Source organism: Squalius cephalus, assembly GCF_949319135.1.
Source record: "Squalius cephalus genome assembly, chromosome: 1".
In the NCBI taxonomy this organism is placed as follows: Eukaryota; Metazoa; Chordata; class Actinopteri; order Cypriniformes; family Leuciscidae; genus Squalius; species Squalius cephalus.
In genome coordinates, this window is record NC_137122.1 from 45087058 (window position 1) to 45101479 (window position 14422).

Here is a 14422-nt window from a genome sequence, read left to right on the forward strand (position 1 = left end):
ACGATTCAGAGGGCTACAGCACAATGGTAAAACTATTATCGATGCATTTTTTTTCTACAATTGTATGTTAAAGGGGTGGTATAATGCCCTTTTCACAAGATGTAAAATAAATCTCTGATGTCCCCAGAGTGTGTATGTGAAATTTTAGCTCTAAATACCCTACATATATTTTTATATAGCATGTTAAAATTGTCACTTTTTGAGGGTGAGAAAAAACGCACCGTTTTTGTGTCTGTCTCTTTAAATGCAAATGAGCTGCTGCTTCCGTCACAGAGGGCGGACCTTCAACAGCTTGTGTCCTTTTACCTCACACAGAAAATTTCTAAACTTTTAGCCTTTTATGTTCGAGTCACACAATGATGGAGAGACTCAAGAAGAGGTGACAACATGTAGAAGCAACAGGACATTTCTGAATGGTTAGTTGATGAATTTATGCAGCTGATGTGGAGTTAACTATCTTCTAGTCATTGATTAGCATATTCTGTCATGATAATCTATAAATTGCATTCCCGGGGGCGTGGTTTATGTCAATTCTAGGGTTGATGTCACTAACCCGGGAGGAAAGTGGTGTAGTCCCTACCAGCCGTTTGTTGTTAAAAAGCTATTTAAAAAAAAGCAAATATCTCCCTTTGCTTTGAACTTTGAGCGTTGGAACTTTGCAGATGTTGTTTATGCTCAAACAGCAACAATACACACTAACTAAAGTTAGAAAAGTGAAATCATAATCAACCACCCCTTTAAGAATTTTCAGCTAACTATATAGACTATACTATAGCTTCAAAACATACATCTAATCGGCCGCATTCACACTAATGTACAGCTCTATTTTGACATATCAGATGTTTGTCCTTTCTGTCTAATCCCTTTAGACATAAATTACTGTGTTTACATTCATTTCGAGTCATGAAAGCAATTTGAGATGCAAGTGCATTCTGCAGTTAAAAAAAACGAAAATTCATTATCGATTCAGAATTGTTGAAAAGAGAATCCTAAATGCATCTGTGAATCGATTTTTTTTCTCTCACCCTTAATCTAGATAGAAGCCAGGAACCTTTTAATCTACAGTCAAATGCTTCAACTATATCCCTCATTTTTAATAAGGGATTAACATGATTCCAGAGAAGCCCATAAACACTAACTGGTCTTGCTCTAACAGTTTTGACAGGAAGTCCAGTTAATGCGCGTGCATTTCAGATTGAAACTGAATACTCGGTTTCTAATAATAATCTGCAGGCTTCCCCCCAACACAATGTAGAAAAAGTTCAGTCTTCCAATAGTACAGGAAGTACTCACGCGGGATGCGACTGGCATGCCAGGGTGCTGAGTTTGTGACAAATCCATGCTTTGATGCTGTGACGATGACCCACGTTCCTGGCCGGTACAGGAATGTAAGTGTGACAATCCCATCTCCTCCAGCAAGACTGGATGCCAAGATGCTCTGGTTTCCACACACCTGAACTGTGGATTCCTTTAGGGGTGACAGGTCGCTGTTATCAAAGACCTGGACTTTAATCAGCACCTCTGTGAAAACAAGAATTAAAGGCTTTTTAAAAGAGGACATATTATGCTTTTTTATATTTTCAACTTTCTTTAGCGTGTAATGTTGCATAAAAATGTGCATAAAAAGGTCTTTGCTAAGTTACAAAGCAAAGTCCCTCCAAAGGGAGTTATTCTCTGTATCAGTAAGCACCGTTTTTGAACTCTATGTAACACCTTGATTGTAGTCTTGAGTTTCACAATATTCTTTATTTAAAATAAAAATAAAAAGGGACGAGGCCTGGTTGAGTTGTGTTGCCGAAACTCGCGGTTATGATAAGGGGTGTGACAATTCCGAAACACGCTCAAAGCAGTTGACCAATCACAACACACTAGTCCAGCCAACCAATCAGAGCACATTGAGCTTTGCAGAAGGAGGGGCTTCATATATACCGTAACAAGTATTACGGGTACGTATACAGTATACAGTATTACTGAGAGAATGGGAAGACAGGTGCTGCAACAATGTAAAATATGTGGAAAAAAAATATATTTTTTAAACATTCAAGCACGAAAACCTATTCTAGTAGACCACAAAAACAAAATCAAGACTTTGTTAAAGGGCATAATATGGCATCTTAAAGCAAATATTTATTTTTATAAAATAAATCATTTTAATACAGTATGGTCTGAATATACAGAACTGACATGTACAAATCATGGTTATAATTCACTAAAACAAACCATAAACAAATTTTCATTACTTGAAATAAAATAAGCATTAAGTGAAATAAAATAAAATGTAAAGAACTTGAATCTGTCACGAACTGCTCTGAGACACAAAGGCTGAGGATCCAAATGCAGTATTTTTTGAAAGGGTAATCCACAATCGTAGTCAAAAACAGGCAAAGGTCATAAACACTGGGTAATCAGTCCAAACAATAACAGGGTCATGGGGCACAGGCAAAAACAGAGGAAACCAAGAAAACAGGACAGAAGATCAAAAACCAAGATAAAGAAAACCAGGAGAATTCTTGGAATTGCAGTGTAACACTAAACAAGACTTCGCAGGGAATGACGGAAAGAACCGAGGCTTATATAGGGTGTGTAAACAAGAAGATGAGACACAGGTGAAAACAATGAGTGCTGATGAGTCCAGGCGGCAGAGAATTATGGGAGATGTAGTTTGTCCGGGTTGGAGTGCCCTCTGATAGTAATTCCGGGCACTCTCACTGGTGATCGTTACAGAACCAAATGAAAACGAGAAATGTTGCCTTTGCAACTAGCTGAAATTAAATGTTTAAGTTCTAAAATAAGTACTACTACCATGGTAAAAAATGTAATGGTTTTTATGGTATTTTTATGAAAAACAGTAGCAGATTCATTTAGTATAAATGCACAAATGCTATAGCTTAATCACAAAAATTACTGTAATTATATTCCATTACTTCTTTAATACGTTTAAATCATGTCTTCATTAATAATATGCCACATTTCCACCACAATAATACCATGGTGCAGTTAGTGTTACTACAGTAAATCCATGGTAAATGATTTGTAGATTGAAAAGCCTTCTGACTGTATCATTGGCAGTGTTTCTCCTGTTTGTCAGCGCTGTTTCATCTGGCTTTAAGTTGAAATCTCTGAGATATTTGTGTTCTTCACTGAATCTCACAGCACTGTTTAGTGGTTGTGTGACCGAGACCAGCGAGTAAATGCATCAGCTATAGTATAGTAAGCTTCGCTGCCATTTGAACTTTGAGCCGAGCGGATAAATGGTCCGTGTGGAGTAGTTGAAATGAGCAGCACTGTTTCGTTCCACTTTTGACGCATAAACATTAAATCTAAAATTTATCGAACTCTTGTTATTGATTTATCGAGGAAAAATATATTATAATAATTGTCTTAAATGTTTTTTAATCACCCAGCTAGGCGCAAATCACGTAATCTATTCCAAATCTACCTGTCCCTCAACAGCACATGACAGCAACTACGAATGCCAGTTTTAAATGTTAGTCAGACCATCTTTCCTTTCTAATTGATTGATAAGTGGTAAACTGGACCACAAACAAAAGCTACACAATACTACATCCGTGTATGGTACTAAAATTTAGTCAAGTCTTACTGACTTATTGACCTACACATTCACTAAGAGTTTATCTTAAAACTTCTAGACCCAGTGACCTACACTGAACAAATGACATGACTATGTTTAGAAGTGTCTGTCCTGATCCGACACGTGACGTACTCTGGTTTGTTTACATTGAAGACCATAAAGCATAGAGTGCAGTTGAGTCTCTACTCAGTGAGCCAGATTGTCTGCCACCATGTTCGATTGACACTGGGCAAATGCAGCAATACTGTCTGGTTTAGTTGCTGGACATGTGCTTACTGTTCGAAACGGATGACCTGGTTCACCCCCCCCAGAATTTTTACAAGCCATTTAAAGACATGTAAACAGGCCAGGGAGATAGCAAGTCTTTGCCCAGTTTTTTTGGGGGATCTGGGTACACAAGGTTCTGGATTCATGAAGTTAAAATATAGTTTTTAATTTTCCATTTTTTTCTGCAAATATATTATTTTTATTGAAAAAACGTTTTACTTTAAAAGTCATGTTTTCCAACCTGAACTGCGTACCAATGTTTGTTTTGCTTTCTGTTCACGCTTACATGCTGCAGTGTCCTTCAGAACCTCTCATTCTTTTGATTCTAAATGGGTCAATTGATGCATGTTACCATGGATACTAGGAGATGTCAGCAGGCTAACTGTGGGAAAAAATGGGTCCCTGCATTTCCTGGTGAGGGGATACAAGTTCGGTTAAAAAAATAAGATCCTTTGAGTTAGTGATGGGCTGTAAATCTAATTGCACACCACAGATTAGGGGTGGGAGATATGACCAAAATCTTATATCACGATACAAGTAAACAGTCAATTATAAAATAAGATCAAAGAAACGAAGTACAAGCAATAGAACAAAAATTATAGAACGAAGACAAAAATGAAAAAGACCTACCTGATAAACTTCAAGCACTAGAAATCAGAAATACTACATAAATTGTATAAAGTACTCAAAAATGCAAAAAACACTGCATAGTCATCACTGTGTAAATTAAATCTACATTTATTAATATATTCAGTCAAGAGCAGTGAGAGATTTTCTCTTTGTCTTATGTTCTTTGATTAACATTAATGACAGACGGCAGCAGGTTTATTAGGCTGCTGTCCCTTTAAGAGCAAAAGCACGGATCTAATATACTGTTACACATGCGTTTGTTTTCTTAACGGTTTACCTTCATTTAAGACATAAACGACTGTGTTTAGAAGGATACTTGCAAAGACAGGCATTCTGACACATAAGTGTGTGTTTTTGACCATTCAAGCCCACTAAGGCGCCAAAAATAACTCACATGCTCTATGAGCAGCAGCTTCATATGCATGCTTCTCTCAGATAATAATAATGACTGTTTAGTTCGAGTTAAATCAGTTTTTTGGCCTATTTTACCTGTAAAAGAAAACCTGCTTAATAATTATTCACATCTGAATATACGTTTTTCACTTCCAGCCCGCGTTAACAATTATATAGCCCTATCACTTACATATAAAATTAATAATAGTTATTGAGATTGATGTGGTTTGGAATTGGTAAAATGAGCATGGATTTTTATTTATTTATCAGAATATCGACTGACATATCGACCCTTTAACTGAAAGAGGAATCAGAGACAGCGACATGCTTAATATATTATTACATTAATATATATTTTTTTAATATTACACATTCATGATTCCTCAGAAGAACATTAACAGAACTGAAAAGGCTTTTAAAAACAAAAGAATCTTCACTTCCACTCAGCCACAAGGATTTCCTGCACACAATTCCATTTCCTGTCTATTGTTTGAGTCGAAGTGCAAGGCGCAAATAATCCAGGAAACATTTCTGCGATATAAAAGTTCTCAGCCTCAGCGGAAAACTGAACTCACAGAAAAACGTATTTTACTACAACTAAATGTTTATTGAAAACTAAAACTAAATTTGGCAAATATAAATATTTGTCTGCCTTTGAGTGGAAGGTGAAAACGAACCCTACATTTTTCTACTCTTTCCATGTTTAGTCCTGTCCACTGTGATAGTCTCTTTAAAACAAACAGCACTTCATTATTTGCTTGTATTAGGGAGCGAAACCTCTTCCACTCACTCACACAGTGGCCGTCAGCGTTTCCCTGCAGGCTGCGTGTTTTTGTTATAGGCAGCTGATGAGACTGCATGGAGACCACAGCACTCGGAGTGAAGCACTAATGGACATTTGCCAGCAGTTTGCAAAGTCTCACTTTTGGATAATAAACATTTTCAAGATTTCTACCCCGTTGAAATGTCTTCTAGTATCACTCAACAGACCATAAACATCTCAAATGGCAAAATTATCAATATAAACCATTACGTTATGCTTTTTAAACTTTATGCAAATTTCTCTATATCTTTATCTCTGGTTTTGTTTCGTAAAGCCTTATTGTTTGGGCAAGTGTTATGGCAGAATTGAAAATGGGAAAAGATGGTCAAGTTAGGAAGTCCTACAAGACAAATTTCTGCTCTATATCTCCAGAAATACAGGTTAAACCCATGGGGGAAAAGGTGGTATTAACTGGTTGAGAGGTGGTCCTGGTGTCACCAATGGCTCCAGACCACCCTGTTGTTTTTTCAGGCAGGCTATTAAATGATGTGTTAATAGCCAAGCAGGAATGTCTGCCTGTCAGGAGCCCTGTTTGCCAAAACCACTGGGTTTCACTGGGATGCTCAGACGTAAAGGCAGCGTAGCCGTATCCTTACTGTGAGGGCTGAATAAACAGCACATTTCAGTGCTAAAACACACACAGTGATGTATTTGTGGTAGCAGGGTCCAAAATGAACATTCACTCAGCACCAAAAGCAAGTAAAGATTTGGCCAGAACATAATACATACTTAAAACATAATACATCATTTAAGTTGATTTGTAAATGAAATATTTTACTGTTGCTGGAGTGATGTGCACAAGTATCCACATAATAAGCCACCAAAACAAAAATATAAGAAACGTCTTATGATCATGTGAATGATGGCCTGGTCAGTGACACAGTGTTCTGTGGTATAAGAGAAGGAAACCGCAAGATAGTTACATTTACACAAGAATACAAATATATAAAGTAATAGAAAAAAATATTTATGTAATTAATTATAAATTAACTCATAAATATCTAATTAATTGTATTTTAATCTTCAGTCACACTTTGGATTAGGGTCCAATTCTCAGTATTAACTATTAAGTACAACTTATGCCACTATAAACTTCTAAGTACTGCTTATTAATAGTTAGTAAGGCAGGTATTGGGTAGGAATAGGATTGTAGAATATGGTCATGTAGAATAAGGCAGTAATATGTGCTTTATAAGTACTAATAAAAATCCTAGTAATATGCATGTTAATAAGCAGCTATAGTTAATAGTGAGAATTGGACCCTAAACTAAAGTGTTACCTTATTTTCAAAATAAATTAAGATATAAAAATAATAGAATAATTTTACAATGACAAGATAGATAGATAGATAGATAGATAGATAGATAGAGTCTCTAAACCTGCTTTGTAGAGTCCTGAGTACAGAACATCTCATAAATCATTCCCAAAAGCCTCACCCTTTCCCTAAGCACCAGCTGGATGATGTCCTTTGTCCAGGACAACAGTAACTCAGGTCCGACAGCAGGACAAAACGTTATGCAATAGTTAGACAAAAAAAAAACACACACAAAAAAAACACTATCTAACTGAAAACATACTTCTATTTGTTCTATGCCAATATTAGGGCACACCCACTCTTCATGTGATGATAACACTTTGAGATGCACGTGGTCCCTGTCTCCTCATGAGATGCTTATAAACCAGGAGCTTTTGCAGATATTTTCAACATGTTGGTTGTTATGTGAGGAAAAAAACACTGCTAGGATCCAAGAAAAAAAAAAAAAACCCAAAAAAACAATGTAAGATCAAATAGCTAAAGGTCTGACTTGTGACTTAGTACACATTTAGCTTGTACGCTCTGGCATCTTTACAGATTTAAAAGGCTGCAAAAATAAACCAGTCATCCAGAGTGCCAGATTTTGCTGGAAGTGAAAAAATATCTTCTAATGTCTCTGAAGGTTTTGATACAACCCCGGGGAGGAAAAGCACAGCAGAAATGTGTTGACTCAGCTCTAATGAACCCATTGTTGCTCAGAGAATTTATATAGACTTCTGCACGAGGAAATATTTGTCGAGCCTGAAATTCACAAGACTGCTTGCTTCCTCTGTCAATGGTAGGCACTTAAAAAAGAAAAAGATTTAGACAATTTATCAAGAATAAAAAAGCTTCAGCAGAAACATATCATTTTTATCAATAAAAACAAAAACAGGCTTAACATTTAGAGAGCCAAGTACGAGATTTAAAATGACTTTAACAGATAATTAACTACAACATGAATGTTGTGCATCAACAATAACATGATTGAATCGTTCCGCTTTTCATTACTACATTTTATTTATTTCCACTGAATGAGTTACAGTAACTGTAACAGTCTGCTAAGAATACTGCATGACGAAAAAGGATTACAAGCAAAATTAGAAACCCTTTTTAAAGCCTAATCCAGATTACTGTTTCAAAACATCACTAAACTCATATTAGACAATAATACTGAGCAAAACACAGATTTAACATAATAAACAAGCTGCTGTGCTAGAATATGTCTGGCTGTAGTGTGTTTTATGGGCAAAAGGCCATCTTGGGTTTAATGTAGATGATGTAATCTCCAATTTTTCATGCATTTTTCCCAAAGCTTTTCACGCCCACCAATCAAAACATCTAGACACATTGTGATGATGTGAAGCAGGATCTCCTCAGAGGTCAGGTTTACAGGGGCTCTGCTGCTGATAAATCTGCCATTTCCTCTAAGCGCGAGGGTGTCTGGTGTCAACAAAGAAATTCCTACCTTTGAACAGCTGCCTAGGGAGTTCATGGTGGGCTAATGGCCAGACGCACACTCCTTAAAGATGTGACGGCCCGTGTAACCAGAAAATCCTGCCAAGCTATTCTGTACCCTTCCGCCCACAAACAGTCCCAGCTATAAAGAGCCTTAAATAAAAGATCTGCTGTCAAAGCACATGACGTCATCACCTCAGAAAGACCTTTCTATGACCTGCCAACGCAGGTGCTTTAAATGAGCAAAATCACAAAACAGAACTCAATTCACTTCATATCACTCTCTAATAGTGGTTAATGGAACCATTTCAATACAAGTTCAACTCTAACGACAGCATTGCATATGGGCATGTAAAAATAATGAGATCATCAAACAGCACATAAATCAAAACTGTCTAACGTTACCGAATGAAATGTCGACCTAGGAAGTGGTTAAGACTGTGCAGCTTTAGGGGTGTTGATGGACTCGATCTACTCCATTTGTTTTGATTGTCATTCTGAATCACGTAGGCTAGTCTTTGACAAAAACGTGATTTTCTCAGCTTTTTGTTCAAAGTAGCCTTTTTTAAGAAGATTACCCACATTCAAGTTGATTAAAACAAAGAATGCATGAAGCTAGAATAAAAGCTAGAATGTTTGTTTGTTTAAAAGAAGAGGCTCTGTTCTTTCTTTTGATATATTGCATGTTCAAATATTCATACAACAAAATATTCTGGGGGCCATGAAAGTTTTATGAAAATGATAAAAAATGCTGCCGCTGGCTGGCAGGGAAAGAGTTAAACTCCTCGCTCAGATAACTCTCCCCCCACCACTGATGGATTTTTCCGTCATTTATGAGACAATGCTTCCCTGCCATTGGTGAATTTTTCTGGATTTTGGGATTTTTCGCTGTTATATGGCAGAGGCCGCTATTACACATCTTCTGAAATAGTACAGAATCTCCTGATCAAAAGACATGCGAAGAAGAAGCAGAAACAAGCGAAAGCATATGCATATATATATATACATAAAATAACGCGATCATCAACACTAAACAGCATATAAATCAAAACTGCCCAATGTTACGGAATGAAATGTCGACCCAGGATGAGCTATAGGACTGTGCAAGCATTATAGGTGTTGAACAACTCCATCTATGTTTTTTTGATTATCGGTCTGAATCCGATTCTGGATGTAGTCTTTGACAAAAACACAATTTTCTCAGCTTTTTGCTCAAAATGTAGCTTTTTTTTATGAAACTTACCCACATTCAAGTGTTGATAAAAAGAAAATGCATGAACCTATAATACAACTTTTTTGTTTAAAAGCAGATGCTGTTCTTTCTTTTGAAATATTGCATGTTCAGATATTCACACTACAAAATATTCATGGGGCCTTTGCAAAAATTATCACGAAATCAAGCGTAGCGTCAGTTCTGGCAGGTCACGTTAGTCAAGCTCGCAACAGCTGACTCTCAGCTGATCCACGTCTACCTATAGGAATACGGCGCCTATCACTGCATACATATACTGTATAAGCTCCTTCAGTTTTATCAGCAGCTATCACGTTTCTCAGGAGCTAATTACCCTCCTCCATCCCCAGCTCCTCCTCTCGTCAGCCAGGATTTGGCATTATGATTCCCTTGAATAAGAAAAATTTCTCGAATTATGTTGTACTTTAAAATTTTGAATTAATGATCTGCATACATTCATGTTGATTCTGTTCTGTTTACCCCAAGGGGGGTTATTGCTGCTCTCCCTGCTCTTATCCATGCTAGGCTGCATGGATGCTCAGGGAGTTCTCGCCCAGAATGGAACCATACCTCCAATCCAAACTGTATGCTAATTGTCAATCGTATTCGATGATTTTTCAAAAATGCTCGCAGGGAAAGAGTTAATGAAAACACCTTTAATCATCAACAATTTTTGGCTTGTTGCAATTCTCTGATCATGGCGATTTCTTTGAAGAATTATGGGGAATGTCATTTTTCACTAGGAATTTCGATGATAAAAATGCGTTGAAATAATGTGGGCTGATATACCATCGTTTAACAACCTCGTTGCTCACAGTAGGTCTGTCTTTATAAGTTATTATTAAAAAAACAATTCCCCTGTAGAGAACATTTATGGGATATATACTTCCAGAACCTGACTGTAGAGTCAATTATAAAATGATCTGTATGGCTGATTTGATTTCAATGGAGCTGCATAAAGTCATGCAAGTTTCGATGACATCTAATAAAAGCTTCATGCAGAACAATGCAGGGATTGTGTCCCAAATAAAAGCATAGAGTGGCAAGCCGGGGCAGCACTCAAACAAGTGCTGTCATGGTAACACTCGACTTTGCATGAGAGGAGGATGTAAAACCCCCTTAAGGGGAATCTAATGAAATCTACTGGAAGTTGACAATGCAATGACTTACTATGTGGCGACTGGACGGTATCCTACACAATCATGAACACAAGAGCAAAACCACTTTTTTCAAACGTTTCAATGAAACCACCCCAAATCTGATTTGAATATAAACCAAAAAATAGTATAAGAGGAACAATACAGCTGTTTTTAAAACTGCAAAATGGGCAGGGTCAACACCTGCCTAAAGGCAAAGACCAATGCACTAAAATCTCCAGCAGTCAGTTTGCATTAGTGTCTAGGCTGGCCTTCCCTCGCCAGGCCTTTGTCCCGAATCAGAGGTGGCGGCTCTAGGTGTCAACTTGATTAGGACAGGGATGTGCGTGCCTTGCCACTGCAAAAACCCATCAGGATAACAATATTTCACGCTCTGGTAGATGCTTCACAGCGTGTCAGTAATAAACATCTGATCCCTCAATGCGATTCACACAACCAAAACTCAACCCTTTACCTCACAACTGTAAAGCTACGCTGTTTAAACAGATGCAAGATCTTGAAAAATCTATGATCACACAAAAAAGAAATCCTATATGTACACAAGGACGTAAGTGAAAATCAGTGTCAAATTTCCTGAATGTCATGATGAAACTAGAGAAGTGACAGGAAGCTGCCCTGCCATCCTGCTATTGTGTTTAAAGGGTGAGTTGACCACTTCTCAGCACTGCATAAAATAAGAAGCATAATCAGATTAATTTGAAACTTCACAATATCGCACTTTAAAAAAGTACAGACTTTGGATGAATTAAGAAGGATGTAGAATGTTTATAATTATGTGAGAAAATTAGTCATGCTGCGGTAATTACTTGCTGTCTTCCCAATCTAACAGTATTAAATGATAATAATTACTCTAAAAAAAAAAAAAATTCAGTCTTTGAATCCTAGGCCAAGTTTATGTAAGACAAACTTTAATGCTGCATGACAAATCTGAAAGTCAGAAAGACAGACAAATAGACAAACAGATGGATGACAGACAGAGAGATAGACAAACGGTCTTACAGATGACAGATAGACAGATGGACAGACATGACAGACAGAGACAGATAGATGGATGGATAATGGATAGATAGATAGATAGATAGATAGATAGATAGATAGATAGATAGATAGATAGATAGATAGATAGATAGATGAACATACAGATGGATAGATAGATGAACATACAGATGGATAGATAGATAGATAGATAGAGATAGATAGATAGATAGATAGATAGATAGATAGATAGATAGATAGATAGATAGATAGATAGATAGATAGATAGATGAACATACAGATGGATAGACAGATGAGGAATAACATTATCTCTCACTGGGTTTTCAGAACAAATTAATTTTCAAAAACAACTCATTAATATGTATGACATGCTTAATATGTGCATAAAAATATCCTGCACATAGAACAAAAAAAAAAAATCTCTGTGGAAGGATATGATAATGCACTCTTGTGCTTGTGCCTTGATCCATTTTTTAAATCTAATTTTACTTTTTCATATGTCAAAAAAAATTCAGAAAACATCGCATTTTTGACTGACTCTGATTTAAATGTTTCCCATCAGCACAACAAGGAGAGCTTAGTCAGCGGAGCCCTTTCCAGCAGACTGCTTTGCAATAAAACATGGATAAAAAGAATCCAAGGCTTTTTAAAACGTCATCCCAGGTTTCTCTCAGCTCCAGAACAGGGAACTCACACATGGTTTTATTATGTGGCTTCACCTTTAGGTCTTTCTTCAAAGGGTCCCAGTAAAGGTGGAGTACACAGGCTAGCGGTAAATTAACTTTTGATGTCAGCTTAAAAACCTCTGATGACTTTTCAGAATTCAGATTACAAACCACAAAAAGTATGCTGACAGTCAAAGTTTCAAGTATTTAGGCTTTCTTTACATTTCTGTATTTAAATGACTCAGAGATACAGGAGAACTAATAGGCCGAAATATCTGTGCTTTGTGAGCTGCTCAGTGCACATGAGAGAAAAGACGCTTCAAGCCCACATTAATATTCATTGGAAGTCGCCGAGGAAAAAAGGGGGTTCACAAAAGAGTTTGCACAAACAGCTCTTAAAGATCCGCTTGGTGCTATGTTGACAAACTGGCAAGTAAATAAAAGTAGAACAATTATTATTCTTGATTTTTTTTTATGTTAATTTTAAGATAAAATATATTTATTTAAACTAACATTAATGACAAACAAATTTGATTCAAATATGAGTGCATGTATTGTACGTAGGCCTATATTTGCAGAATAGAAGTGTTTTTTCTCTCTTATATTTCAATATTTGTTGGCTAAAGCAATGGTTTTGTATTTCTATTTCTATGTGTTACATTTTACATTTTTATTCTTGGATTGTCATAATAATAATACTCTTTAAATTATGCTGACAAGTCCACAATATGCTGTGACAGGTTTTCACTGGGGCAAGTTGTCACAAAGACCAACATGTGTTCAATGAACTTTTTTCCTCTGGTGGAGCTGGGGAAACAGAGATTTAGATGCAAAAGAGAGATTTTTATAAAAAGGATTTGTACCTCAACAAACTTTCAAAAATATCAAAAATATTTTCTGGAATAAAAAGTGTGACAACTAGCCCAGGTCTCCCCTATGTCTACTTTTAACGTAGGCCTAAATACATAGATTAATTCAAATGATTAAGAACTAGTTAGTTAGAGAGGCCGATAGGGAACAATGTTGCCGCTCAGTTAACTTTCTTTTTCATGGAATTTTGGGTGGGCTTGAAAATACGAAACGATGCTAGCTTTAGTATAGTTAGTTACTAAATACTGTGTACTTTTTTACATTAAGATAAGAATGCCACACACAACTTTGTTTCTGAAGCTCAGGGCCTGTTGAACAAACTTATTCCATTTACATATACACGGAGGGGTCATTTGAGGGGCCGAACAGTTTGAAATCCTTTGTTTCCAAACTGTAACTCCCATAAGGCTCTAAAGTAAATGTGCGCAAAAACAACGGCGCGTGATAAATTGCTGTGAGCCCAAATGCGGCAGTTACATAATAAAGTCCTACACGCTCTCTACACAAACATATCCCGCTCAAAGACGGATGCTACAATCTCAAATCAAACTCACCAACTGGTCCTGGGGTCGGCAGTGATTTCGCCAGCGTCCTCCAAGAACTACAGAGGAAAAGAAAAAGAAAAAAGGAACGGGAGGTGTGCGGTGGACGCATTCTTACAGCGGCATCGTCAGATCCTCCTTAAGTAACAGTTCATCCATGTTTGTTTGCGGGATGGCAGAAGACTGACTGCTCTAAAGTGCGGTTGCCACTGATGCCCACTCCCTTCCCGAGTACGGCTGCTCCGCTTCTTTCAGTCCTGTTGTCCCAGATGGAGGGAGGGCGAGATCCTGGAGTGCAGGGCTCCCGTGCGCCCTCTGTCGACCGAGGCTCATGCAACTTTTGAAATTTGAATCATTTGAAGGCCGTTTCCAGTCCTTCGTTGGCTGAGCCTGGTTTCTCCCAAGGTTTTCTTTTCCTTCTCCATTCTGTCTCTTGATGGAGTTTGGGTTCCTTGCCACTGTCACCTCTGGCTTGCTTAGTTGGGGACTCCCCAACTAAATGGG

The 14422-nt window shown here is 37.2% G+C and overlaps 1 protein-coding gene across 2 annotated transcripts in view; it reads right to left on the bottom strand.

Annotated features, from left to right (window-relative positions):
* The window catches only part of fam171a2a (family with sequence similarity 171 member A2a), a 40543-nt gene extending 26358 nt beyond the window's left edge, over positions 1 to 14185 (bottom strand). For both annotated transcript variants that reach the window (XM_079885718.1, XM_079885717.1), the window contains exons 1-2: positions 13931 to 14185; positions 1294 to 1521 (exon numbers count right to left, since the gene is read on the bottom strand). In XM_079885718.1, coding sequence (XP_079741844.1) covers positions 1294 to 1521; positions 13931 to 14030 — 328 coding nt within the window. In that variant the 5' untranslated portion in view covers positions 14031 to 14185. The remainder of the gene's footprint in view (positions 1 to 1293; positions 1522 to 13930) is intronic.
* Between the last annotated feature and the right edge of the window lie 237 nt (positions 14186 to 14422).